The sequence below is a fragment of the Boleophthalmus pectinirostris genome, unplaced genomic scaffold, assembly GCF_026225935.1.
Source record: "Boleophthalmus pectinirostris isolate CB_2022bp ecotype Guang Dong unplaced genomic scaffold, ASM2622593v1 HiC_scaffold_2, whole genome shotgun sequence".
Lineage (NCBI taxonomy): Eukaryota > Metazoa > Chordata > Actinopteri > Gobiiformes > Gobiidae > Boleophthalmus > Boleophthalmus pectinirostris.
The window spans coordinates 37,404,663-37,430,524 of record NW_026571152.1 but is presented as its reverse complement, the minus strand read 5'-3'; the positions used below and the strand labels follow the sequence as shown (position 1 = coordinate 37,430,524).

Sequence of the window (25,862 nt, the reverse complement as noted above, 5' to 3'; positions counted from 1 at the left end):
AAACATGCACATATTTCAATGATTCACTGTACTGAGCATCAGTCTACGGCCCTCGATCAGCCCTCTGCTTTGTCTGTGTTTAGAAATGTGGCCCTTGATGAAAAAAGTTTGGACACTCCTGACATAGACCATAATCCTTTGCTCCAATTCAGTGCAGATTACAAGAAGAAATAACAGTTTTAAGCACTTTTAAGTCTTAGTTCTTTGGATTAAGTCTTGTCAAGGCATTTTAAAAGGAAAAAGTAGCGTATTCAGAGTTTTGTTTGACTCCACAAAATATCACAATACATATCGTACCGTGAGATGTGTATCGTGAAAATATCGTACAGAGAGATTTGGATATTGTTACATCCCTAATCATGAGCCTCCCCACCGTATCGTGAACTTTCCCACAATATCGCAATAGATATCATACCGTGAGGTTCATACCGTGGCGATATCGTATCATGACACTTCGATATTGTTACACCCCTAGATGATAGCTATAACAGTGACCCTTTGTCCTCACATGTAAATAGTTCATATTGTCTAATATAAAAACGCTTGAAGAATGCAAAAGAAAGCTCATTATGTTTAATCAGAAGAAGGGGTGGGACTAAATAAGTTTTCTTCTTCTTCCCACTCTGGCAAAGGAGAAATTCAATTTGTCAACTGGATAAATGTTTATTTAGATCAAAATTGTTTCACAGCTCATCCAAGCTGCGTCTTCAGTCCTGAATTTCTCCTTTGCCGTGGAGTCTAACTAGCCACGCTGGCGCCACCTAGTGCCTGCGCTCAATTTCATTTCTCTCCAGCTACTAGGTCAGGAATCGGAATACACTAGACGGTTTGCAAGAACGCCGGAAGTGCAAGTTCGGGCACCAGCCAATCAGCGAAGAGCCAGACATTCTGTGTTGTCAACGATTCCTGAGATCGAGGATTTAAAGCCGGAATAAAGAGAATGTTTGTTGAAATTTATCAAAGGGAAAGACGTTACTGTCCTTCTTCCTGCGGAATTTGGGAAAAGCTTAATATACCAATTAGCCCCGTTAGAGCCACATTACATATGTCACGATCAAATAGCAGCGATTGGTTAAATAAAAAAACGTACAGCCTACCGTCGAGCGAACAAATCCTAACGCTGCGAGGTCATACGGTTTCTACGAAGTGAAATGAACGAATCAGACTAAATTCTACCGGGATGACTGAGGGATGCCACACACTTCTTTCCACTCTTTTTTGGGCAAATTTTTTGTAGTCGTTTCTGTTATGTTTGCACTAATGTCATATGGATAATATTCTGAATGTAAATTGCTTACTACATAAATAAAAAATTATAAAAAATAACTGTCGGCTCTGTCCTGTCTGAGATTTTTGTTCGTTCGTTACCCGTTTGTTTCTATTGATATCTCATTGTTCCGCCTGAAATGTTCCACAATATGACATTAAACAGCTCTAGCTCAAAAATACAGAGAAAAACAGACACAAAAACAGACAGATGTGACCTCTCTGACTGATCACAGGCTCCTTAAAATGTGCTGTTTTAATCCATTTTGTGTTTTTTTGTCTTAAAACTTTTGTTACTAAGGTTTGGTAATGTCTGTATTGTGTCACCATGGTAACTCCTAAACATTCAACCATTACAAACACATGTAGAAAACCCCCAGCGTGAGGTCACTGCAGAATATCAATAGAGCAGACAGTATCACAAAAGCAGGGGTTAGTCGTCTCTGCGTTTGGCTTTGATAACTCACATGCAGAATGACTCCTTTCTCGAGCAGACTCTGTTTTTTGGCAGTCATCACAAAGTAGTGTGTGTCATCTTTGTAATAGACAATGTTTTCCAGGTCAATTCCTACAGGGACAAAGTGAAAGACCAGTTATTAAAGCACAACAAGTTCTCTCCTGAATGCTGTTCATTAAAGAGCCCATATTACGCCGTTTTCTGATCTGTTATCATGTCGTTTCCTCGTCGCAAACAGATCTGGAGTTTGTTGTTTGTTTTGTTTTGCTCGCATGTTTAATACACAAATACACTCTGCATATGAGGAGATGTTGACACACTAATACACCAGGATTACTCAGACATGTATGAATGAAACAAAACACAGCTCCAGGTATGTTTATGATGAGGTAACAGCATTCCAACATGACTTAAAGCTCACAAGAGAACATTTTTGTGTAATATAGGACGTTTAAGTTTGTGTTACAAGAGGACAAGGACATAAATGAGGCAACCCAAAGCACACGGATAGTAACATCAATAACAACAACATGAATCTTACATAATGTGGCATTACAATTAGTAAAATACTAAAGTCTATTCATTGAAACACTGACATTGTGACGCAAGAAGTTAAACTGAAACAGATGAAGCTGGACGACTGACCTGTGGCTTCTCTGAGGTCCTGAAAGAACTTTTGATTAAAGATAAAAGCGACGCCGCTGATCTCTTCCACTTTTGCTTCTGCTGTAGTGTGTCTGTTGATGAAGTTTGCAGTGATGGCAATGGCCAATTTCCCCCTGAATTCCTTCCGTCGAAAACCTGAGAAAGGAAAATATAACAAAGAATGATTTAAACAACAACACCATGTGTCAGTATCCTGTGCAATCAGTCTCATATTTTAAATGGCGATACAAGTGTAAATAATAACACGGCACGGGTGGGTGAGTTTTCCTGTAACGCCTCCGCTCACTGTGACATTTAGACCTGCCTCTCTGTGTGGCCTCAGACACAACAGTTTCATTGTAAACTGTGTTTATTTATTTACTCTTGCACCATATCAAATCTTTACAAAACATGACACTGTAAATACAACCAGATGGCTTGTGTCATTAAACAGAAATATCATTAGCTGTCCTGATACACTGTTAGAGGTTTACAGTGTCCCACAGGGACAAGGCCGCTTCCCTTTACTGACAGAGAGACTAAGGTCAGAGCAGTCTGCCCGGGGGGGGTGGGGGGTGCTTTAAAAGTGCAGACAGTCATAGAGGAAACATAGAGACAGTTCAACAGTTTTCCTCTATATTCCCTAAACTCTGTGACAGCTGCACAGACGTGGGCAACTCTCTTTGAACATTTAAGTGTTGTGAGTCTGAACCCAGCAGAGAACAGTGTGTGCATGGTGCACAGAGCTGACATTTAAGCTACATGATTATACAATAAACAGAGCTGTGGAGACTTGCCTGGAAGTGTGTTCCTCCTTCCATCTGCCCCAATGATGACATCAAACTCCAGCTCGCTCACAGGGTGTGTCCGGGGCAGAACATCAGCCCTCCAGCCAATCCCTGTGGAGGAGCACGGCTTATGTAACATTACACAATAATAACTCGAGTATAACTTTAGAAAGAGACACACTTACGCTCAGACTCCTGGTCCTCTGGAGGTTCAATAAGACCCTTGAATTCAACATTTACATGAATCTCAATACCTAAAAGAAGAGCCACTTTGAGTAGCATTAACTGCAGCTGACGAATACCTGCAACAACAGAAAATATTTATGTTCATCTGTGTTTTTCAAACCATTTTTCAAACCTGAATGTGAACTCACTGATATGATCGATAGCACCGGCACAGAACTTCCCATAAAACTTCTTGGCCCCGAGGCCCCTGAGGTCGTGGATGGTGAAAGGCCAGAGGTGGAGCACATTGTTTCTGGAGAACGCGTCTCTCTTCTCCAGAAGCACCACTTTGGCCCCCAGGAAGGCCAGCTCGATGGCTGTGCGTAAACCACATGGTCCTGCCCCAATGATGAGACACTGCACAGAGCAGGTGTTCAACAGTTATTATATCAGACTTACACTACACACCAATGAAATGAAACAATGATTCAGGCAGCATGATAAATGGGGTATGAGCTACAAAAATATGATCTGTTTTACTGCAAACTAAACTGTGACACATTAATCTATTTTAAAGTGTGCTGACAGAGCCAGACAAGTGCCCCTGAAGTGCCCTTTCTAAAGCAATCACAGACTAACAGGTGTAAAGCCCGAGCATCACATTACAAGAGCTCAAAGATACAGAAGATCAAATGTAGAGTCAGCGATGTTTTATATCTCATCTCAAATGTCGTGTAATGACCAAGCAGTACCTTGGAGTTGGCACAGGCACGGCCCTTCTTGTATTCTTTCTGACTCGCCCTCTTGTCGAGTTTGGCCCACAGAGCTTTGGCCTTCCAGTAGTTGAGTTTGGACTTGAGTTTGTGATAGAAGACTTTATACTCCCGGGGTTTGACGTCCAGGTAGTCGCAGAGCTCCTGGAAGGCCTTGAGCGTGCCCTTGCAGGTGGAGGCCTGGACGAAGTTGTCAAAGAGCACATGAGCGCGGTTCACGCCGTCACCTCCGGCAGCGCCAGCGCCTCCATCCCCCATGGTCTGGACTCACAGTGGGGTGAGAGCGCCCCCCCGAGGCAGGGGTCTGTGGGTCCAGCCCCAGCCCGAGAACTACCTCTGTCAGCCAAGTGGAGGGCTCTACCTCCCTGCCTCCGACACCCTCATTCTGAAACACAAGAGACAAGAAGAGCAGTCAGTCAATGTATTTTTGTAAATCCCAAAAGCCAATTTATGCCACTGACACAAAAACAGCAGCTGCGTCTTAGGGCTTAAAAAAAAATCATTCATTTAGTCAACAGAAAGCCAACAAAAACCCAACAGTGACATAATATTTCAGAGTGACAAGTCACCTTGAAAATGAAATGTAAATAATGTGCACAATGTGAAAAGAAATATTTAGGTTTCCTTCACTGTATTTTATTATTACTAGAAGGACACTGAATTTCATAAAAACAAACAGAAAGTACATAAAGTGTATGGCACAGAGTCCATCCAAACAGGACAAAAATCATTTTGAAGGACTCAGTGGTCATGCAAACACAGGCACATGACTGGCACTGTGACCTGTGTGTGCTTTAACCTTATATATGAAATCAAAATGACAATCAAACAACAGTTCTACAGCATTAAAGAGGGAGTATTATGCAAAATCGATGTTTGAAGCTTTCTACCATGTTATAATGTTGTTCCCTTACCATGAACATGCCTGGAGAGGTTTTAGATTTCATTCCTTGCATGTCTGAATAATTTAGCGATCTCTCTCATGTTTTGTTTGATCTAAGATTCTTTCCGTTGCTCCGCCCACAAGCCTACGTCACCCACCCACGCTCCCACACAGCAATTCTCCATAAATATACAAAAGCGTGATACAAAACAATGCACTACAGTTCCACGAAGTAGTTTAATTATCAAGATACACGCTGATTGTTTTGTGATGTGCTCTGAAGGGGGAGTGACTTAGCGCAACCAACAAGTGAACAAGTGAAACTAATGAAACATGTTAATACGTTGTTTTTGGTGAATTTTGCATTTTAAAAACAATAAAAGGGAATATGGTGTTCTAATAATGTTATGTTAGCGGTTAATAGTAAACAACCGCCTCTTTAAACAGATGCAGGGAGGATTTTTCAAACAGCCGGGTTCAAGGTTTAAGACACGAGCGCAGTCGGCAGGAAAGACCTGAGCCAACGAAAATACCTCATATTTCATTGAACATGCCTGATGCTTGGACCATCACAGGAACGCCTGCTCCATAAATCTACAGGGAATGAAATTGGCAACTGCAAGACCGAGCCACGAACGTTCGAAATAAATAAGGTGAGTGTGGTGAGCGCGGAGAGAAGGGTGGGCTATGGGAGGCTTTTTTATTTTTATTTTATTTGTATTTTTCATTATGTATAATTTCAAAATAAAAATAAATAAATAATACAAAAATAATACAATAAAAATGCCACTTGTATGTGATGACTGTGGAGAGGGATGGGTTGTGTGAGGGTTTTGTTTTTATACATTTTTTAAACGTATTATTCATGTTTTGGGTATTTTTCTTTTCATTATATATAATTTCATAATAAAAAAAAATAATATATATATAATTAATGAAACTTTTATGTGATGAGTGTGGAGAGGGGTGAGTAGTGCGAGGGTTTTGTTTTTATATATAGATTTTTTATTTTTTTTTTAACTTATTATTGTTTTGTCAATTTTTTTTTGTTATATATAATTTCAAATTTTAAAAAAAATAAAAAACAGTTAAAATGCAACTTGTATGTGATGAGAGTAGAAAGAGGGATGGGTTGTGCAAGGATTTTGTTTTTATAATTTTTTAAACTTACTATTATTGTTTTGTCAATTTTTGTTTTTGTTATATATAATTTCAAAATAAAAAAAAAAAAAATAAATAAATAAAAATGCAACTAGTCTTTGTATTAGTTAGTTTTGCATTAGTTTTTTTTCATTATGTATAATTTCAAAATAAAAATAAATAAATAATACAAAATTAATAATAATGTAACTTGTGTAACCTGAGTGTTGCGCGAGGGTTTTGTTTTTATTTATTTTAAATTATTATTTATGTATTGTGTATTTTTTGTCTGTTTTGTTTTTGTTATCTATCATTTAAAAAGAAATAATTTATTAATTAAAAATGCAACTTGTATGTGATAAAAGTGGAGAGAGGACGGGTTGATCAAAGGTTTTGTTTTTATTTATTTTATTAATTATTATGATTATGTTTTTTGTTTGTTTGACTAGTTTTGTTTTCGTATACTTTCAAAACTGCTCCTAAAAAAAAAAAAATGTACAAGAGAAATGTATGCAACTGTTTTTGTAAGTGATCTCGCTGTTTGAAACATCAGCCTGAACATTTGTGTGTTCTGACACTGGCCGAGTGCAGCACTGCGCAGATAAACAGCCCTTTTACTAGCAGCATTACATCATCCTCTAATCTGAAATAAGAGCTTCAGATTAGGCCAGTGGGTTACTCTGCATAACAACCTCATATAATCACAGTATTTCACATGAAGTAGCAATGTAAAAGTGACGCAAAACTGACTCTTGTGAGCTTTAACCCTTCCAGACCTAAGAGCATTGTTAGTATATTTGTCCTCACCTGAATTTTTTTCTTAATTTTGCATTTAAAACTCCCCCTTTTACACCCTAATGAAGTGTTATACTTTTTTTTTTTCAGTACAACCTGTTATTTCACAATCTGCATGCTGTAGTTGCGTCATATGGCTGTAATAAAAGCTATTGGACCAGAAATACAAACACTCAAACACAAACTCTTTCATACAAAACACACAGCAAACATGTATAAACAACTTTTTGGTTATAAAACATACTTAATTTAGAAAGAACTACACTTAGACCGGCTTTATCAATTGTCACGAACATAGTCGCTCAGAGCAGTCAACCATTTTGACTCACTACACTCTTTGGCTCGCAGTGACCGACAGTACCGGATACGATACTGTTGGTCTGGAAGGGTTAAGTAATGTTATAATGCTGTTACCACATCAAAAACATACCTACAGTTGTGTTTTGTTTCATTCACATGTTTAACTAAACCTTTATTATTAGTTATTTAATTTAAAATCTACCTTTTACTTTTTGTTGGGTAGAGATTGGCAATTCCAGATCTGAAATTATCCAGTTGGTTCTAGTGAAGGTGTATGGAGTTTAAAAACACAGTGGAGCTCTTCCTGTTACATCACCACATGACATCACAAGGTGGAACAGAGTCTAAATGTGCAGGGTTTGTGTGTTAAACATGTGTGAATGAAACAAAATGCAACTCCTGGTATGTTTGTGATGAGAAATAGTGGTGTGCAAAACTACTGAAATATCAATATATCGTATCATTTAATGTGATGATACAGTATCGATATCGTGGGCTGCTGTATCGATATATCGTCAAGAGTAGTTTTTGGTTTATTTTACAAAATTATTTTCTTACAGAGCTACAGTTTTGTTGTTTGTTCAGAGGAAGGAAATTCATTTATGTGACACATTTGACATTTTCACTGTTTTGACGACTAAAATGTTTGTGTTTCATATGAACTTTGCACAAGAAGTGGTTTAACAAAGACTTTTAGTATCACAGCCATGATTTATACATTATTTTTCTTGAACTGTATCAAATCAATTTGAAATATATCATATCAAATCGTAAGCTCACTGTATCAGAGTTGGGGACTTGCAAGTTGTGACTGGGAATTGGACTTTTTTTTAGGACTTGAGACTTGACTTGATAAAAATAAATAAGACTTGGGACTCAACTTGGACTTGAAGGTTAATGACTTGGGTCTTGACTCGAACTTGAGGCCTGTGACTTGAGAAGCACTTTTAAATCTGAATTCTTTGTATTCTGACCGTAATGATTCACACTAAGATCATTTCAAGACATTTAAAAATGAAAAATTAACACTTCTACAACTTATATACTCTATAAATACTGTAAATATAATATGATTTTTTAAGTACAATTTGTCTTAAAAGTCATATAAATTGCAAAAAAAAGCTATATTTGGTACTTTGGTTTAAAGACTTGAAATGACTTGAAACTCAAAGCAGACGACTTGGACTTGACTTTGACTTATGGGCCAGTGACTCAAGACTCGACTTGCACTTGCCTGTCTTTACCTTGGGACTTGACTTGGACTTGAGGTCAAAGACTTGAGACTTACTTAAGACTTGCAAAACAACAACTTGGTCCCACCTCTGAGTATCGTATCGGCAACTTCTTGATGATCCCCAGCTCTAATTACGACATAGATCAGAAAATAGCGTAATATGGGTCCTTTAAAGATGTGCTACTAAAACGCTCTGTGATCTGTAAACGTGAACATTAACGGGTGAACACGGATATATTTCCTTGTTTTGTCGAGCTTTTACACCTGAGGACAGACTCACAGTGAACAGAAAAGAGGACAGTATTGAGAACAAGCCAGTTCCACAGCAGCACTGCGACAGATGCATCAGAGACTCCAGCAGGACGTAAACAGTCCACTTACTCAACTCCTGCAATGTTTTGACAGCAAATGTAATCCAATTTTACACTCACATGGCAACAAACAATAGCACCAGCCTGGAACTTTACTGCAATGCAAACAATTAACGTTAGGATTTTGTCATTTTAGCTGAAGCAAACCTATGATGCAAAATCAGCTTTCTTCAGATTTAACCATCGTATACTTGGTTCTCCCTCTCGTTTGCTTTCTTGGAGTTGTTTTTGGAGTGATTCATGCATGTTTGCGCAATCTTTAATCAATTATTGTTAGGGGTGGGACAAGACAGAATTCTCAAAAGATGAGACTAGACAAGAGATAAGGTCCACGAGATCGAAACAAGGCGAGATTTTGATATGAACTGTAATACGTAAATTGCGGTGTCCAGTTCACAGTTTTAGCCTTTACATTTTTAGATATTTTATTGAATACTTTTGCCTTACTTTTGTCCTTTTTCCACTGCTCTTTGGAACTACGGCTTCTCAAAATGTTTACTCACCAATTTTTTTTTCCAATCCAAATGTAAACACGAGATCTTGTTCCATCCCTACTTACTGTCAATCCCCGTTTTCATCATCATTGGAATACGTCCACTGCTCTGTACTAACTTCATTTTATTTTCTTTATCGATGAGAAAATATTGATGCTTGCCAACGTCACGACCCTCATAGTCATTTTCAAGAGACAGATTTCCGTATTGATTACACTGTACTTTTCCAAGAAATATCCAAAAGGTTCACAAATGTTGAACCTGCTCTTTTCTATTAGTGACTAGACCCAAGAACTCACTGTATTACAACATAAATTTACATTTTAACAGCATTAAATCAAGTTGTCCCCCCACCTGTATTTTTATTATTGACCTATACAACTTATTCCGCCCCACCCACACACTTTTTTTCTCTAAATGATTCTAAACCAAGCTTTTATCTGGTGGCACATCCGGTTAAACCTGAATCCCAAATCATGTCAATAGAGAATTTGGGAAACATTTTGCATTTTAAATATGACATAAAGTCTTTTCATTTGGGTAAAATGTTCAGTTTTCATGTGCACCAACCAGAGGTGGGACCAAGTCGTTGTTTTGCTCGTCTCAAGTAAGTCTTTTCCCTCAAGTCCGAGTCAAGTCCCATGTCAAATAGAGGCAAGTTCAATCGAAGTCTCAAGTCACTGGCCCATGAGTCCAAGTCAAGTCCAAGTCGTCTGCTTTGCGCTCCAAGTCATTTCAAGTCTTTAAACCAAAGTACCAAATATAGCTTAGACTTTTGCAATTTATATTACATTTTAAGCTAAATTGTACTTTAAAAGTCATGGTATATTTTTGGAGTATTTATACAAGAGTTAAAGAAATGTACATTTTTCCTTTTTAAATGTCTTGACAAGATCTTAGAGTGAATCATTATGGTCAGAGTACATAGAATTCCAATTTAAAAGTGCTAAATAACAGTTATTTTGTCTGCACTGAAATGGAAGGATCATGTTCTTTGTAGTTTTCCCTCTGTTTTACTGTGTTGTACTGTATATTACTATAAGACATGTGTGGACACCATATCACAGTACAAGCCCCAAGTCATTGACCTTCAAGTCCAAGTCGAGCCCCAAGTCTTAGTCCATTTAATCAAGTCAAGTCTCAAGTCCTAAAAATAGTCTCTCCAGTCTGACTTGAATCCAAGTCACAACTTGCAAAGTCCCCACCTCTGGCACCAACATGTCACATTGCATAGATTCTCCGGAGGCTTTAAAACGGTTTTATCCGTGTCCATATTGAACTTATTTGCTGTCAAGATCGGCCCCAGACAAAATAATAGGGCTGGGTATCATTACGAAGCCGCCGATACGATACCTCGATACAAAAACCACAATATGATACATATCTCGATTCAGTGCTTTTTTTTGGTTCGATACGATATATTTCAAATCGATTTGATACGTTCACTAAAAAATTATGGCTAAATCATGGCTGTGATACTAAAAGTCTTTGTTAAACCACTTTTTGTGCAAAGTTCATATGAAACACAAACATTTTAATCATCAAAACAGTGAAAACGTCAAATGTGTCGCATAAATTATTTTTTTCCCTCTGACCAAACAACAAAACTGCAGCGCTGTAACGAAATAATTAAGTAAAATATACCAAAAAATAGACTTAGCGATATATCGATACAGCGTTCCCCGATATTGATACTGTATCATTACATTAAACAAGACGATATATCGATATTTTGGTATTTTTGCACACCCCTACAAAATAATACAACCTGAATGACGGCGGGCCCACAGCAACTTCCCGAATAAGGTGGATAAAATGTTGTGATGTCTGAAACTCGGCTATAGAAAGAGCCGACAGCTACACGGCTCTTTGTTGTGATGAAGTTTATGGCGACACAGTTTTCTATAGTGGAACTTAGTGGACTTGTGTTTTAAGTTGTTTCTTCAGATGAATATTGCGATTTTAAATGTGCAAATTATAACATAATGATCCACGGGTGTCACAGGTTATAACTATAGAGCAGAACCAAGCACAATACGATTTATTTAATATCACTTTTTATAAACCATTACAGAGAAATCTCTTCAGGAATCTGCCATTTTAGTTTCAACAAATCCCTAAACAAATCACAGTCTGCTTTGCTTTCCAAATTCTAATATATTCACTTGTCAAAAAGAGAGAGACACACACAGATCCTTCAGGCTCAGAGAGTATACAAACGCTTGTTGACCAAAACCTACTTGCTACCGTCTCCGGACCATCTGGCTTTTGAATCAGTTTGACTTCCGACAGCCCCAATGCAAAGTGCAGCTGGGCCCTTCACTTCCAGGCCCCTCCACAGGCTCGCAGGGCTGTAGGGTTCAAACAGATCTGGCTAAAGATCATTCTCAAAGACAGTGAACATAAAAACGTACAGTAAACGGGCTGACACGTTAATACGGCAATATGGAAAACCCCTGAATACAAAATGGATGGACAGTGAACACAACCAAGCTTGTAGTATAAAGTCCAAGGAATTATAACGAGCCCCATGTAACTATCAAAAGGTGCATTGTGTAACTTTTTTCTGGTGGAAGGTCCATCAAACGTTCTTCTCCGTGCAGATGTTATTGCTTTACGTTCTTTTTTTCAGACCAAGATAGACGTTATTGCTTTGTCTGGAATGTTTCACAGTACGGCATTAAACCTTTCTATCTTCATGGAGACCAAACCAGACCAAGTTACAGGTCAGATCTGTGAAGAGGTGTCAGAATTCCAGTTTTTCTAGGTATTTTTGAGCTATAAATAAATGTAAAGTAGAGCTGTTTAATGTCACACTGTGGGATATTCCAGGCAGAGCAATGACATATCCAACTAGGGATGTGCAAAAATATTGAAATATTGATATATCGTATCGTTTAATGTGATGATACAGTGTCGATATCGTGGGCTGCTGTATCGATATATCACCAAGAGTATTTTTTGGTATATTTTACTAAATAATTTTGTGACAGCGCTACAGTTTTGTTGCTTATTTAGAGGAAGGAAACTTGTTTATGTAACGCACTTGACATTTTAAAATGTGATTAAAATGTGTGTTCAGTGCTTCCCACAGAAAATTGGTTAGGCAAGGCAGTGCAGCGGAAAAAGTGAGCCACACAGCCATGATTAAGCCTTTTATTTTTTACTGAATCATATCAAATTTGAAATATATTGTATTGAACCGTATTGAATCGAAAGTGCACTGAATCGAGATATGTATCGTATCGTGGCCTATGTACCGAGGTATGTATCGTATCGTGGCCTATGTATCGAGGTATGTATCGTACCGTGGCCTATGTACCGAGGTATGTATCGTATCGTGGCCTATGTACCGAGGTATGTATCGTATCGTGGCCTATGTACCGAGGTATGTATCGTATCGTGGCCTATGTACCGAGGTATGTATCGTATCGTGGCCTATGTACCAAGGTATGTATCATATCGTGGCCTATGTACCGAGGTATGTATCGTATCGTGGCCTATGTACCGAGGTATGTATCGTATCGTGGCCTATGTACCGAGGTATGTATCGTATCGTGGCCTATGTACCGAGGTATGTATCGTATTGTGGCTTATGTACCGAGGTATGTATCGTATCGTGGCCTATGTACCGAGGTATGTATCGTATCGTGGCCTATGTACCGAGGTATGTATCGTATTCGTGGCCTATGTACCGAGGTATGTATCATATCGTGGCCTATGTACCGAGGTATGTATCGTATTGTGGCTTATGTACCGAGGTATGTATCGTATCGTGGCCTATGTACGAGGTATGTATCGTATCGTGGCCTATGTACCGAGGTATGTATCATATCGTGGCCTATGTACCGAGATATGTATCGTATCGTGGCCCATGTACCAAGGTATGTATCGTATCGACAACTTCTGAATGATACCCAGCCTTTATATCCAACAAATAGCTGATGGACCCTCCACCAGAAAAAGTTGCACAATGCGCATTTAAAAGACTTTAATTTAACTTTTTTACAAATTCAAATCGAACAAAATTCAAACTTTAATCGTTATATTTTTGGGTGCCTTGGACTTTTTGGACTTCGCTTTTCACTCCATCACAGCAAGTTTTTCTACTATCAGCTTGGTCATTTTGCCTTTGTTATTTTAGCTTCTGAGCTTTGTCCTTGAGGAGCACCTGTTGTGGACTTTTAACTAAGATAAAATCCCCTGAAGCCCTCACTTACTCCCTCTGTGTTTTTATAAAATGGATCGCTTTACTTGGCTGAGAATTACAAGAAAATAAGGACACTGGAGATACTGGAGATATTAGTGGTCTGTCCTTCCTACCACATGTTTCAATAGTATCTGGTCTGCGTATCAGTATTTTTGACAACCTTAGTCAGTATTTCCTGAACATGTGAGACAGGCCTCTACTTTGACTGTGTAAACCTCGACTCAAAACTCTTTTGTTTAGTTGTATAACATAACTGAAAGGGTTTTATTCCACACTCTTTTCTTTTAATGTAGATTTTATGATGATTATTTATGTTTTGATTTGTTTGTATTGTGATTTTGGTGTCTTTTTTATTCTGTAAAACACTTTGAATTACTTTGTGAACAAACTGCGCAATACAAAATAAAACTGCCTTGTGTACAACCCAAGACCCGGGGCCTAAACATGGCCGCCCATTCAACTAATTTCTCTTTCCTCGCCTCCTTGTCTCGCTTCTCCTCTCTTTGATCCTCCATTTTTCAGCTGTCAAACAAATGTGTCATATTAATTGGTGTCCCAAAGAAAACTACGGAAGGAAGGAGTAAACCTGAGGGAGGCTTCAGGAGGAGACATCAAATAAAAGAATCAAACTTTATTAGTCTCAGTGAGGAGTTTATATCCTCTCTCCGCCCTGTGTCTCCTCTGTGGGCGGGACTTGTTCACCCATTTCCTGCAGAATCAGGGAGTGGAATCAAGGAGAAGGAAGCGAGGAAAGAGAAATGAGACGCGGCCAGTGGTGCATGTCTCTAGTTTAACCTTTAGTGTCTAGGTATGTCTATTGGCTTTCCTACCCAGCGACCATGTGCAGTAGTGTTCACGAACTACGACTAGGGGTCTGCAAAAACATTGAAATACCGATATATATCATATCGTTTAATGTGATGATACAGTACCGACATTAGGGACTGCTGTATCGATATATCGCCAAGAGTATTTTTTTTCCTAAATTATTTTGTTGCAGCGCTACTGATTCATCAGCCGGTTTCACTTTGTGGAAACCGTCTGACCTCCTAGCATTAGGATTTCTTCGCTCAACAGTAGGTGTTTTTTTTTATTTAACCAGTTGCTGCTATTTGGTCGTGACTTATGTAATGCGCCAAATCCTGTAGGACACAGGTGTCAAACATAAGGCCCGGGGGCCAGATCCGGCCCTCCAAGACTTTTAATGTGGCCCTTGGGTGATTTCTACTAAAATATTTTAATTATATTTTCTATTAAAATATTGGTCATTTTCTGTGGTGTTGATCACAGCAGCATCTCTGCACGTGGCCCCTCCCACCAGAGCAGCACAAATGAAGACTTGTCTCTTTCCAAACGCTCTTAAAGGACGATCGTTTTGACTGTTGACCGTGACACCCTCATCAACAAAATGTCAAAAATGAGAAAAGTGGAGCCGAGTGCAGGATTTTCCAAGAAAAATTGACTTATTACATACAAGTTCATGTTAAAACATTGTGTTGAAATTGAATTTTTCTTAAAGTTTCAGGTTGTTCATAATATTATAAACTTATAATAAGAAAGAGTTCATCAATTAAAAAAGATTTCTGTAATAGATTTGTGTTTCTCTGCACAAATATTTGAACTTATTGTTATTTTTGGGGTATATATGACATGAGTTTTCTGATCCGGCCCCTTTGAGATCAAAGTTGGTTGGATACGGCCCCCGGACCAAAATGAGTTCGACACCCCTTCTGTAGGAAGAAGGGCAATAACGTCTTTCCCCTTGATAAAATTCACCAAACATTCTCTTTGTTCCGGCTTTAAATCCTCGATCTTGGGAATTGTTGCCAACACAGAATGCCTTCGTCTACATACATCTTGACCACTTTGTTTACTGTTGTGAGGTTCAACAAAAGGGACCCAGACAGGCGCTTGAGTTTGACGTCATGGCTTCACAGCTCTTTGCTGATTGGTCGGTGCGCGGTCTACAACTTCCAGGGTTCTTGCAAACCGTCTAGTGTATTCTGATTCCTGACCTAGTCGCTGGAGAGTAAAGAAATTGAGTGGGCACTAGGTGGCACCAGCTTGGCTTTGTTTAGAGGAAAGAAACTCTATGCAAAACATTTGACATTTTCACTATTTTGATGATTAAAATGGTGTGTTTCATATTTACTTTGTACAAGATATGGTTTAACAAAGACTTTTAGTTTCACAGCCATGAGTTAGTCTTTATTTTTTATTAACCATATCAAAATCAACCCCCAAAACCTGTTTATATCAGCTGACCAGACACGTCACAGCAACATCACACGACCACTCTGAGGAAAACTGCTAGTGAGCAGTCGAAACTGAAAGTGCACTATCGAGAAACGTATCATATCATGGCCTGTGTATCGAGGGATGTATCGTATCGGCAACTTCTTAAAGATACCCAGCCTTACATGTGACCTTTCTAACTGAGGATGTAACAATAATCGAAATTTTGTGATATTGTTTCGTCAAAAGTCTTACAAAAATATCGTGGGCCATCACAATATATCAAATCACACGTTTATTTGCTTAAATTCATTGTTATGGTGCAGCAATAGCTAAAAAACAGAGGGAACTACATAGACCATGATCCTTTGTGGTGTTTCAGTCCAATCTACAGCTGAAATAATGATTAAAAACCACTTTTAATCTTAATTATTTGGATTATTATGAGAGAAAAGTAGTATGTTCACAGTTTTGTTAGACTACATAAAATATCAAAATAAATATCATACTGTGAGATGCATTTTGTGAAAATATCGTATCGAGCGAATTGGATATCGTTACATTCCTTGTTCTAACCAATCAGAGGAAGAGTAAATTTTATGATCTGAAAATGGGTAAAAATTGGCACAAAATTTGACCTTTTTGAAAACTGTAGATGTCCTGTCAGCTAAACAAGAACAGTTTGTGATTACATTTCGCTCTATAGGAAAAAAGCTTTCCGGGCAGGAGGAATTTCACTAAGTCCAGCCAACTCGAAACCGCTCCAAACCAACAATACCCTCCAGTTATTTTAATATCTCCATGGTACCACCTCTGCCCGACTGTGCCAAGATATTGTCCCTGCTGAACAATGTGGACAACAGACCTGCTCGAATTTCTTCCAAAAATGTAATAGAAATCCAACATATTTCTTCAAACTGTACAAGCTTTATTTGCAAATAATCCACAGATCTAGATCTCAAATATTTGCCTTTGTTTGATCTTGGAGCTGCACTAAACAAAGATGCACTGAACGATAAAAGGGATCAGATTCTGATTTGATTTGCGTCACCATATCGCCCAAGTCTACCATCACAAAACAATTATCCCAAAACAATCCATGTATTATTCGTTCATTCATTTTTCAAAATAAAACCAAAACAGAAAAACATAACAATTAGTTTTGGGGTTTTTTCAGTTTTCGATTTTGTGTTTGAATGACTGACTTAAACTGCGATGCCGACCTGAACCAGGACTGAGACTGGGACTGAGACCGGGACTGAGACCAGGACTGAGACCCAGACCAGACCAGGACTGAGACCGGGACTGAGACCGGGACTGAGACCGGGACTGAGACCGGGACTGAGACCCGGACCAGACTTGGACCAGACCAGGACTAAGACCGGGACTGAGACTGGGACCAGACCGGGACTGAGACCGGGACTGGGACCAGGACTGAGACCGGGACTGAGACCGGGACTGAGACCGGGACTGAGACCGGGACTGAGACCGGGACTGAGACCGGGACCAGACCAGGATTGACAACGGGATCTGGTTTAGACCTAGTTTACTCCTGGTTTTAGTCCTGGGATCAGTCCTGGTTCAGTCCTAGTCTCAGTCCCGGTCTCAGTCCCGGTCTCAGTCCCGGTCTCAGTCCCGGTCTCAGTCCCGGTCTGGTCCTGGTCTCAGTCCTGATCAGTCTACGCAGACATCGCAGTTTAAGTCACAGAAACAGGAAATGGCTATATCTTTATCTATTTTTTAAACACAAAATCAAAAACTGAAAAAACAAAACGTTACCTGTTTTGTCATTTCGGATTTGGAGACAAATAATGAAGAAAATAGTTGTTTTTATCATATTCTTATTTTTTGGTTTTATTTTGAAAAACAAATGAACAAATGATGGACAGATTCAAAACAATACAGAAAAAATTCATACAATATTTTGAAATGCTCTAGGAAAAAAAAAAAAAAACTTCTTCTGATTATTGTAGTTAAACATGGACAAGCCTAAGAAAAATGCTCAAAGTCAAAAGCAAAATGACGACTGATGACTTTATGTTTTGACACAAAATACAAGTCATGAGAATTTTTGCTGGAAGGTCCCATCAGTTCAGCCAATATCCTGCTTGGGCCTATTTACTGGCAGGTTTAGGCCTTGGAAATCTAATAATAATAATAATCATAATCATAATTATTTATTCAAAGCTATTCAATAGTGGCTTGCAGGATAAATAACAAATACACAGCACAGTTGGATCAAATTTACATCAAGTTAAACTGTGTTTTTGTGGAAAATTGCCAATGCCTGACCCTAAACTGATATCAGTTCGGTGTTTCCCACAACCTTAACAACAAGTGGCCCCCGCCTGTGGTAAATATGGGATATTGGCAGATCCTCAAGTCTAAAATATTGAATTTTAAGTACGGCTGAATTTCTCTTTTTGAATTTTTTAACTCTAAAAAAGGTGTTTGAGTTATTAATTTTAGTTTGATGATTATTTTATTTTGTTTTGTTTTATTTGTATTATAAATTTTAGTATTAATTTTTGTAGTTGAAAGTTCAAGTATTTTTGATATGTTTCAAAATCAAAATAAAAAAATTCACCTTTTAAATATTCAGCGCATATATTTTCAAGTGCTCAAACTCAATTCATTATTCATTCATAATTCTGAGTGTAAAATTTGCAGTTAAAATTTTCACAACAGAGATCCAGTCAGACTTGAGTCAATATTTTTAGGACTTGAGACTTGACTTGATAAAATAGACTTGGGACTTGACTTGGACTTGAGGCCTGTGACTTGAGAAGACTTGATGCTTCTCCTAAAAATATATATGTTCTTAGAAAATACTTTTCTCTTCACAGTTAATGCAGTGCTGTGACATGGCATCTTCAAATGTACTACAGTAACACAGTACTATGCAGTAATATACAATACAATACTGTAAAACAGAGGGAACTACAGAGAACTACATGGCAAAATAACAGCTATTTAGCACTTTTAAATTTGAATTCTTTCTATTCTGACCGTAATGATTCACACTAAGATCTTGTCAAGACATTTAAAAAGGAAAAATTTACTAAATCAATTTCTACAACTCATATATACTCTATAAGTATTCAAATATAAATACATTATGATTTTTTTAAGTACAATTTATCTTAAATTTCATACAAATGGCAAAAAAGAAAAAAATAGCATTTCTACAACTCTTATATAAATACTCAAACATAAAAAAACATGACTTTTTAAGAACAATTTAGTTTAAAATTCATATAAATTGCAAAAACCAAAGCTATATTTGGTACTTTAGTTTAAAGACTTGAAATAACTTGAAGCTCAAAGCAGACGACTTGGACTTGACTTGGACTTATGGGCCAGTGACTCGAGACTCGACTTGGACTTGCCTGTATTTGACTTGGGACTTGACTCAGACTTGAGGTCAAAGACTTGAGACTTACTTGAGACTCGCAAAACAACAACTTGATCCCACCTCTGTTCAGAATCAAAATAATTCAAACATGTTTTTTCAGCGCTAAAAAATTCAAAGTGAGAAATTCGACGTCATTTAAAATCCAAAATCTAATAAATATCAAAAAGTCCATTCTAAAACTATCCTAGAAAGGTCAGATTTTGTGTTTTTTATTCACGAGTATCTGTGTGTATCAGCGGTTATGACAGTACGAAATCCGCTGATCGATGCAAATCCTCTCGTAGAAATAAAAATCTTTTAAATGTAATGACCACAAAGGGCAAATAAAACACACACACAAAGCCTGACCTTTACCCAGATTCACTCATTTGGCTATAGTATGACTCGATTTGCATGGTGCTCCGAGCGGAGAGCACTGAGCCGCCTTATCTGGTTACTACAGACCTGCAGCCGAGGAACTAGGAAGTGTAACGTGAGAGGAGCAGGCAAAGCACACTCGGTTTATGGACTTAGCGCTGTTCAAACTAGGCTGCCATTTAAGACTAAAATAATAGCGTTCATTAAGCAAACCTGACTTTTTACGAGAAATACGGCCTCGCGAGTTTTATGGAGGCGATGAAAATTGTGAACAAGGGACCTTCTCCTCTTAAAATGCCCTGATAAGACTTTGGGACTGTTGTAATCTGTGGTGTAGTGGGGATTTTTTAAGTGGAGGTAAGTGAGTCGTGATGTTATTAACAAAACGGCGTTCATAATCATCTACAGGACATAAATGATAGGCGACAACACATGAACTAAACCAGGACTAAACCAGGTCTAAAACAGGTCTAAACCAGGACTAAACCAGGACTAAAACGGGACTAAACCAGGTCTAAACCAGGACTAAACCTAAACTAAACAGGTCTAAAACAGGTCTAAAAACAGGTCTAAAACCAGGACTAAACCAGGTCTAAAACAGGTCTAAAACAGGTCTAAACCAGGACTAAACCAGGTCTAAAACAGGACTAAACCAAGTCTAAACCAAGACTAAACCAGGACTAAAACGGGACTAAATCAGGTCTAAACCAGAACTAAACCAGGCCTAAACCAGGTCTAAAACAGGTCTAAACCAGGACTAAACCAGGACTTAACCAGGACTAAAACGGGACTAAACCAGGTCTAAACCAGGACTAAACCAGGTCTAAAACAGGACTAAACCAGGTCTAAACCAGGTCTAAACCAAGACTAAACCAGGACTAAAACGTGACTAAATCATGTCTAAACCAGGTCTAAAACAGGACTAAACCAGGACTAAACCAAGACTAAACCAAGACTAAACCAGGTACAAACCAGGCCTAAAACAGGTCTAAACCAGGTCTAAACCAGGACTAAACAAGGACTAAACCAGAACTAAACCAGGTCTAAACCAGGACTAAACCAGAACTAAACCAGGCCTAAACCAGAACTAAAACAGGTCTAAACCAGGTCTAAACCAGGACTAAACCAGGACTAAACAAGGACTAAACCAGGTCCAAACCAGGTCCAAACCAGGACTAAATCAGGACTAAAGCACGTCTAACCCAGGACTAATCTTGGACTTGAGAGAGACAGATACAGGACCCCGGGCCCATGGAGCAGGGTGTCCACAGCGCAATCAGGTGACGGCTGCCCTTAGCCCCGTGGGGCGTGGAGTTCTCCGCTGGTTCTTTCGCCTGTGGTCATCCAACAGTCTACGTGGGCGACGCTCAGTCCTTGTTCAGGTTTAGTCCTAGACTAGACCTGGTTTATTCCTGGTTTAGACCTATTTTAATCCTGGTTTATTCCTGTTTTAGTCCTGTTTTAGTCTTGGTTCAGTCCTGGTTTAGTCCTGGTTTAGGCCTGGTTCAGTTCTGGTCCCTCATGTCTCAGGTCACTATAGAACAGTCCTGCAGATTTCATGAGTCTATGCAGTTTGTTTTCATCAATGCCAAAAGCTCTGGTTTGACATTTAAGTTGTAGTTATTTTATATTTGTTTTTATTTTATATCTCACATCGGGAGAAGTGGGTGGACGGACACTACACCCCTGGTTATAATACACATTAAAGAAATAAAGATTTAAAAGTGCTTATTAAGTGTTATTTCTTCATGTAGTCTGGACTGAAACCGCAAAGGATCATGGTCTATGTAGTTCCCTCTGTTTTTTAAGATACTGCTGCACTGAAACAATTAATTCAAGCAAAGAAACTTGTGATTCGATATATTGTGATGGTCCACAATATTACTGTGAGACTTCTGACATCACAATATTTCGGTTATTGTTAGTAAAAAAATGAACCATGTTTTTTTTCTGTTGTATTTGATCAAGATTTTCAATTTTGTTTTATTTTTTCTCTTCCCAAAAACACCAAATATGGCTCTAAAAACTTAACTCCCTGAAGGCAGAGTTTTAATCACTTCCATTTAACACACAAAGCAGAGCAATTTATCCTCCAAAATGTGACATTCTCTCCAAACCAAATGCTTTTACTTGCAGGGAAATGGCTGTTATGGACCACTCAGTTAAAAGCCTCCAAAGCATTTAAAGGTCAAATATTACATAAAACCAACTCTTGAACTTTAAGTCATGTTATAATGCTGTTACCTCCTCAAACACAGACCTGGAGCTGTGTTTTGTTTCATTCACACATGTTTGAGTAACCTTTTATTATTAGTCTGTCTACATCTCCGAAGCTCAGTACGCTCTGTTCCACCTTGTGATGTCACGGAGTGGTAGTTTCCAAGTTAACATCTACCTTTTAGGGTGTAAGAAATAAACTTGACTCAGGGATATATAGTGATAGTTCATTGTACAATTCTCGAATCGATTCAAAATTTATTTTTTAAATAATATTCTTCACAAAAATTCATTAGTTACATTCACTGTTCTCATGAATAAAAAAGAAATAATTATTATATTTCATAACATTTTGTTCTCGTGAAGGTGTAGTTGACTGTATTATTATGAGAAGTAATTACTGATAAATTGCAATATGTCATCCATTGTTTTAGTATCGGGATATATCGTGATTAGGGCTGGTATCATTAAGAAGTTGCCGATAGGGATGTGCAAAAATATCGAAATACTGATATATCGTATCGTTTAATGTGATGATACAGTATCGATATCGTGGTCTGCTGTATCAATATATCACCAAGAGTATTTTTTGGTATATTTTACTAAATTATTTTCTTACAGAGCTACAGTTTTGTTGTTTGTTTAGTGGAAGGAAACTCATTTATGCAACACATTTGACATTTTTACTGTTTTGATGTTTAAAATGTTTGTGTTTCATTTGAACTTGGCACAAGAAGTGGTTTAACAAAGACTTTTAGTATCACAGCCATGATTTAGAATTTATTTTTAATTGAATCGCATCGAATCGATTTGAAATATATCGTACAGAACAAAAAGTGCACTGTATCGAGTTATGTATCGTATCATGGCCTGTGTATCAAGATATGTATCGTATCGTCAACGTCTTAATGATACCCAGCCCTAGTTGCCGATATGATACATACCTCGATACATAAGCCACGATACGATACATATCTTGATACAGTGCACTTTCGATTTGATACGATATATTTCAAATCGATTCGATATGGTTAAAAAAGAATAAAAGCTAAATCACTAAAAGTTTTTGTTAAACTTCTTCTTGTGCAAAGTTCCTATGAAACAAACATTTTACTCATCAAAACAGTAAAAATGTTAAATGTGTCACATAAATGAGTTTCCTTCCTCTAAACAAGCAACAAAACTGTAGCTCTGTAAGAAAATAATTTTGTAAAATATACCAAAAAATACTCTTGGTGATATATCGATACAGCAGCCCATGATATCGATACTGTATCATCACATTAAACGATACGATATAATAATAATAATGCACACCTCGACTACCTTTTACCTTTTGTTTAGTAGAGATTGGAAATTCTAGGGCCAAAATTATCCAAATGATTTCAGTGAAGGTGCGTGGAGTTTAAAAACACAATGGAGCTCTTTCTGTATTATCACGACATCATAAAGTGTTTTCTGATTGAAAGAAAAACATGTGTAAATGAAACAAAACACAACTCCAGGTCTGTTTGTGATGAGGAAACAACATTATAACAGAAAATATCCATAAACTGTAGTTGTAAATAAAACACAAGTTAATGCATCCAACAGCACTTGTGTCATAATCCTGTCACATGCACACACACTTTCTCTAATCTGTCAGGGGCCACTGGGCAGAGGACAGTTCAGAAGGTATTTAGCAGTAGTAGTAGTAGTAGTAGTAGTAGTAGTAGTAGTAGTAGTTGTTGCAAGTAGAGATTAGTCAATATGGGGTTTTTTTTCATGGCCGGTGCTGATAAATCCGTGTATCATTGATTCATTTGTTTTTCAAAATAAAATCAATAATAAGAAAACGAAAAGACAATTATTTTCTTCATTATTTGTCTCCAAAACCAAAATCGAAAAAACAGGTAATGATTTGTTTTTTCAGGTTTTGATTTTGTGTTTAAATGAAAAATGGAAAAAAAAACGAATAAAGGCCATTTCTCGTTTACGTGACTTAAACTGTGATGCCGGACTGAACCAGAACTGAACCAGGACTGAAACAAGACTAAACCCTTTTCAGTCCCGGTCTGGTCCCGGTCTGGTCCCGGTCTGGTCCCGGTCTGGTCCCGGTCTGAGTCCCGGTCTGAGTCCTGGTCCTGTTCCTGGTCTCAGTCACGGTCTCAGTTCTGATCCTGTCCCAGTCGCAGTCCTCGTCTCAGTCCTCATCTCAGTCTCAGTCCCAGTCTGGTCCCAGCATCAGTCCCGGCCTCAGTCCCAACCTGGTCCCGACCTGGTCCCGGTCTGGTCCCAGTCTCAGTCCTAGTCCTGTTCCTGGTCTCAGGTCTGGTCCCGGTCTCAGTCCTGGTCCCAGTCTCAGTCCTGGTCCTGGTCTCAGTCCCGGTCTGTTCCTGGTCTCAGTCCCGGTCTCTGTTCTGGTCTAAGTCCTAGTCTCAGTCCCAGTCTGGTTCCGGCCTGGTCCCGGACCTGGTTCAGTCCTAGTTCAGTCCGTATGCGGCGCAAAAGTCCGGCATCGCAGTTTAAGTCACGTAAACGGGAAACAGCCAGTTTTTTCCATTATTCATTTATACACAAAATCGAAAACTGAAATAACAAATCGTTACGTGTTTTTTCATTTTGATTTTGGAGACAAATAATGAAGAAAACAGTTGTTTTTTCATTTTCTTATTTTTGGTTTTATCTTGAAAAATGAATGAACGAATGACACACGGATCCTGATACCAACACCAGAGAGACTGAGGAGCTCTGACGATATTTTTTTTAGCTAATATGTAGGGAAGATTTTTTAGATTTTCGCCAAATTATGTCATTTTAAATTACAACAAACTCACCTCCTGTTCCCTTTTTATACCTCAAACCCTCAAGAGAGTTGTGTAATCACGTTTTGAGCAGTTATCCATTTGCATTTGAAGTAACAATTTGCTAAAAAAAATGCAAATATCTATAGGTCTGTCTTTGTATAAGTGATCTATAGTGTTCTGCAAAAGAAACGAACAGAACTATTTAAAGAAACACGCACATAGTTGAACATGTGACACGCGTCAGGTGAGAGAAGCAGCTGGAGGCCACTCCGGTCTGAACAAGCACAATATTCAAACACCAAACACAAACGGCAAAAAGACACAGAGCAGAGCGACTGAAGAGACGGCAAGAAAAACAATAAATCTAGAGTTTAGGCCCATGCCCTCCTGAAAGTGACATTACATAATTTTTTTTTTTTTTATCATAGTTTACTGGTATTTTGAAGTGACATTGCGCTGGGGGTGTTTAGCATGTATTTCTATGGTGGAATGTTCAGCTGTCACAGGGTTCCCACTCTTTTTCACTGACTACATTTCTAACTTTTTCCATGACTTTTTCATGACTAGGGGGCGTAACGATATCCAAGTCTCACGATACGATATCCAAGTCTCACGATACGTCACTGTATGAATCTCACGGTACGATATTTATTGCAATATTGTCGGAAAGCTCACAAGATGGTGGGGAGGCTCACGATTAGGGATGTAACAATATCCAAATCTCTCAATACGATATTTTCACAATATACATGTCACGGTACGAAACGTCCTTGATCAGTTTTTTTCCATTATTCATTTAAACACAAAATCGAAAACTGAAAAAAATAATCTTTTTTTTTCACTCTAGTTTTGGAGACAAATAATGAAGAAATCAGTTGTTTTTTCATTTTCTTATTTTTGGTTTTATATTGAAAAACGAATGAACAAATGATACATGGATTCTTTGTGACTTAATCTCCAACATCATAAATAGATTTAACATTTGTGGTTCATTCATAAGTTGCGATATTTCTTTCCAAAGCAGTGAATTTCCCAGAGAGTTACACAAACAATCTTAATCTCAATCTTAAACTATGACGTGCTCAAATCCCAGTGAACACAACGTATTAAAATATTATGTCCTGGTGAATGGCGGACAACAGAGCATGACAGTGTGAAATGTGACGTTATTACAGCTCCACTTGAATAAACATTTAATAGGCCGAAAGTGGTGAATAGAAGGAGCTTTGTTCCTGTTTCCAAGTAGGCCGAGAGTGGGAGACGCAAAGTTCGCAACTCATTTCTCAAAGAATTTTCCCTGTTTGTGTGTGCCAGGGGAAACTTTCATGCAC

General features: G+C 38.2%; 1 protein-coding gene across 3 annotated transcripts in view; it reads right to left on the bottom strand.

Annotated features, from left to right (window-relative positions):
- mical3a (microtubule associated monooxygenase, calponin and LIM domain containing 3a) overlaps positions 1-25,862 on the bottom strand; it is a 203,302-nt gene that overhangs the window by 157,960 nt on the left and 19,480 nt on the right. For all 3 annotated transcript variants that reach the window (XM_055155999.1, XM_055156000.1, XM_020941178.2), the window contains exons 2-7: positions 4,074-4,479; positions 3,531-3,738; positions 3,342-3,458; positions 3,166-3,267; positions 2,369-2,524; positions 1,734-1,834 (exon numbers count right to left, since the gene is read on the bottom strand). In XM_055155999.1, coding sequence (XP_055011974.1) covers positions 1,734-1,834; positions 2,369-2,524; positions 3,166-3,267; positions 3,342-3,458; positions 3,531-3,738; positions 4,074-4,352 — 963 coding nt within the window. In that variant the 5' untranslated portion in view covers positions 4,353-4,479. The remainder of the gene's footprint in view (positions 1-1,733; positions 1,835-2,368; positions 2,525-3,165; positions 3,268-3,341; positions 3,459-3,530; positions 3,739-4,073; positions 4,480-25,862) is intronic.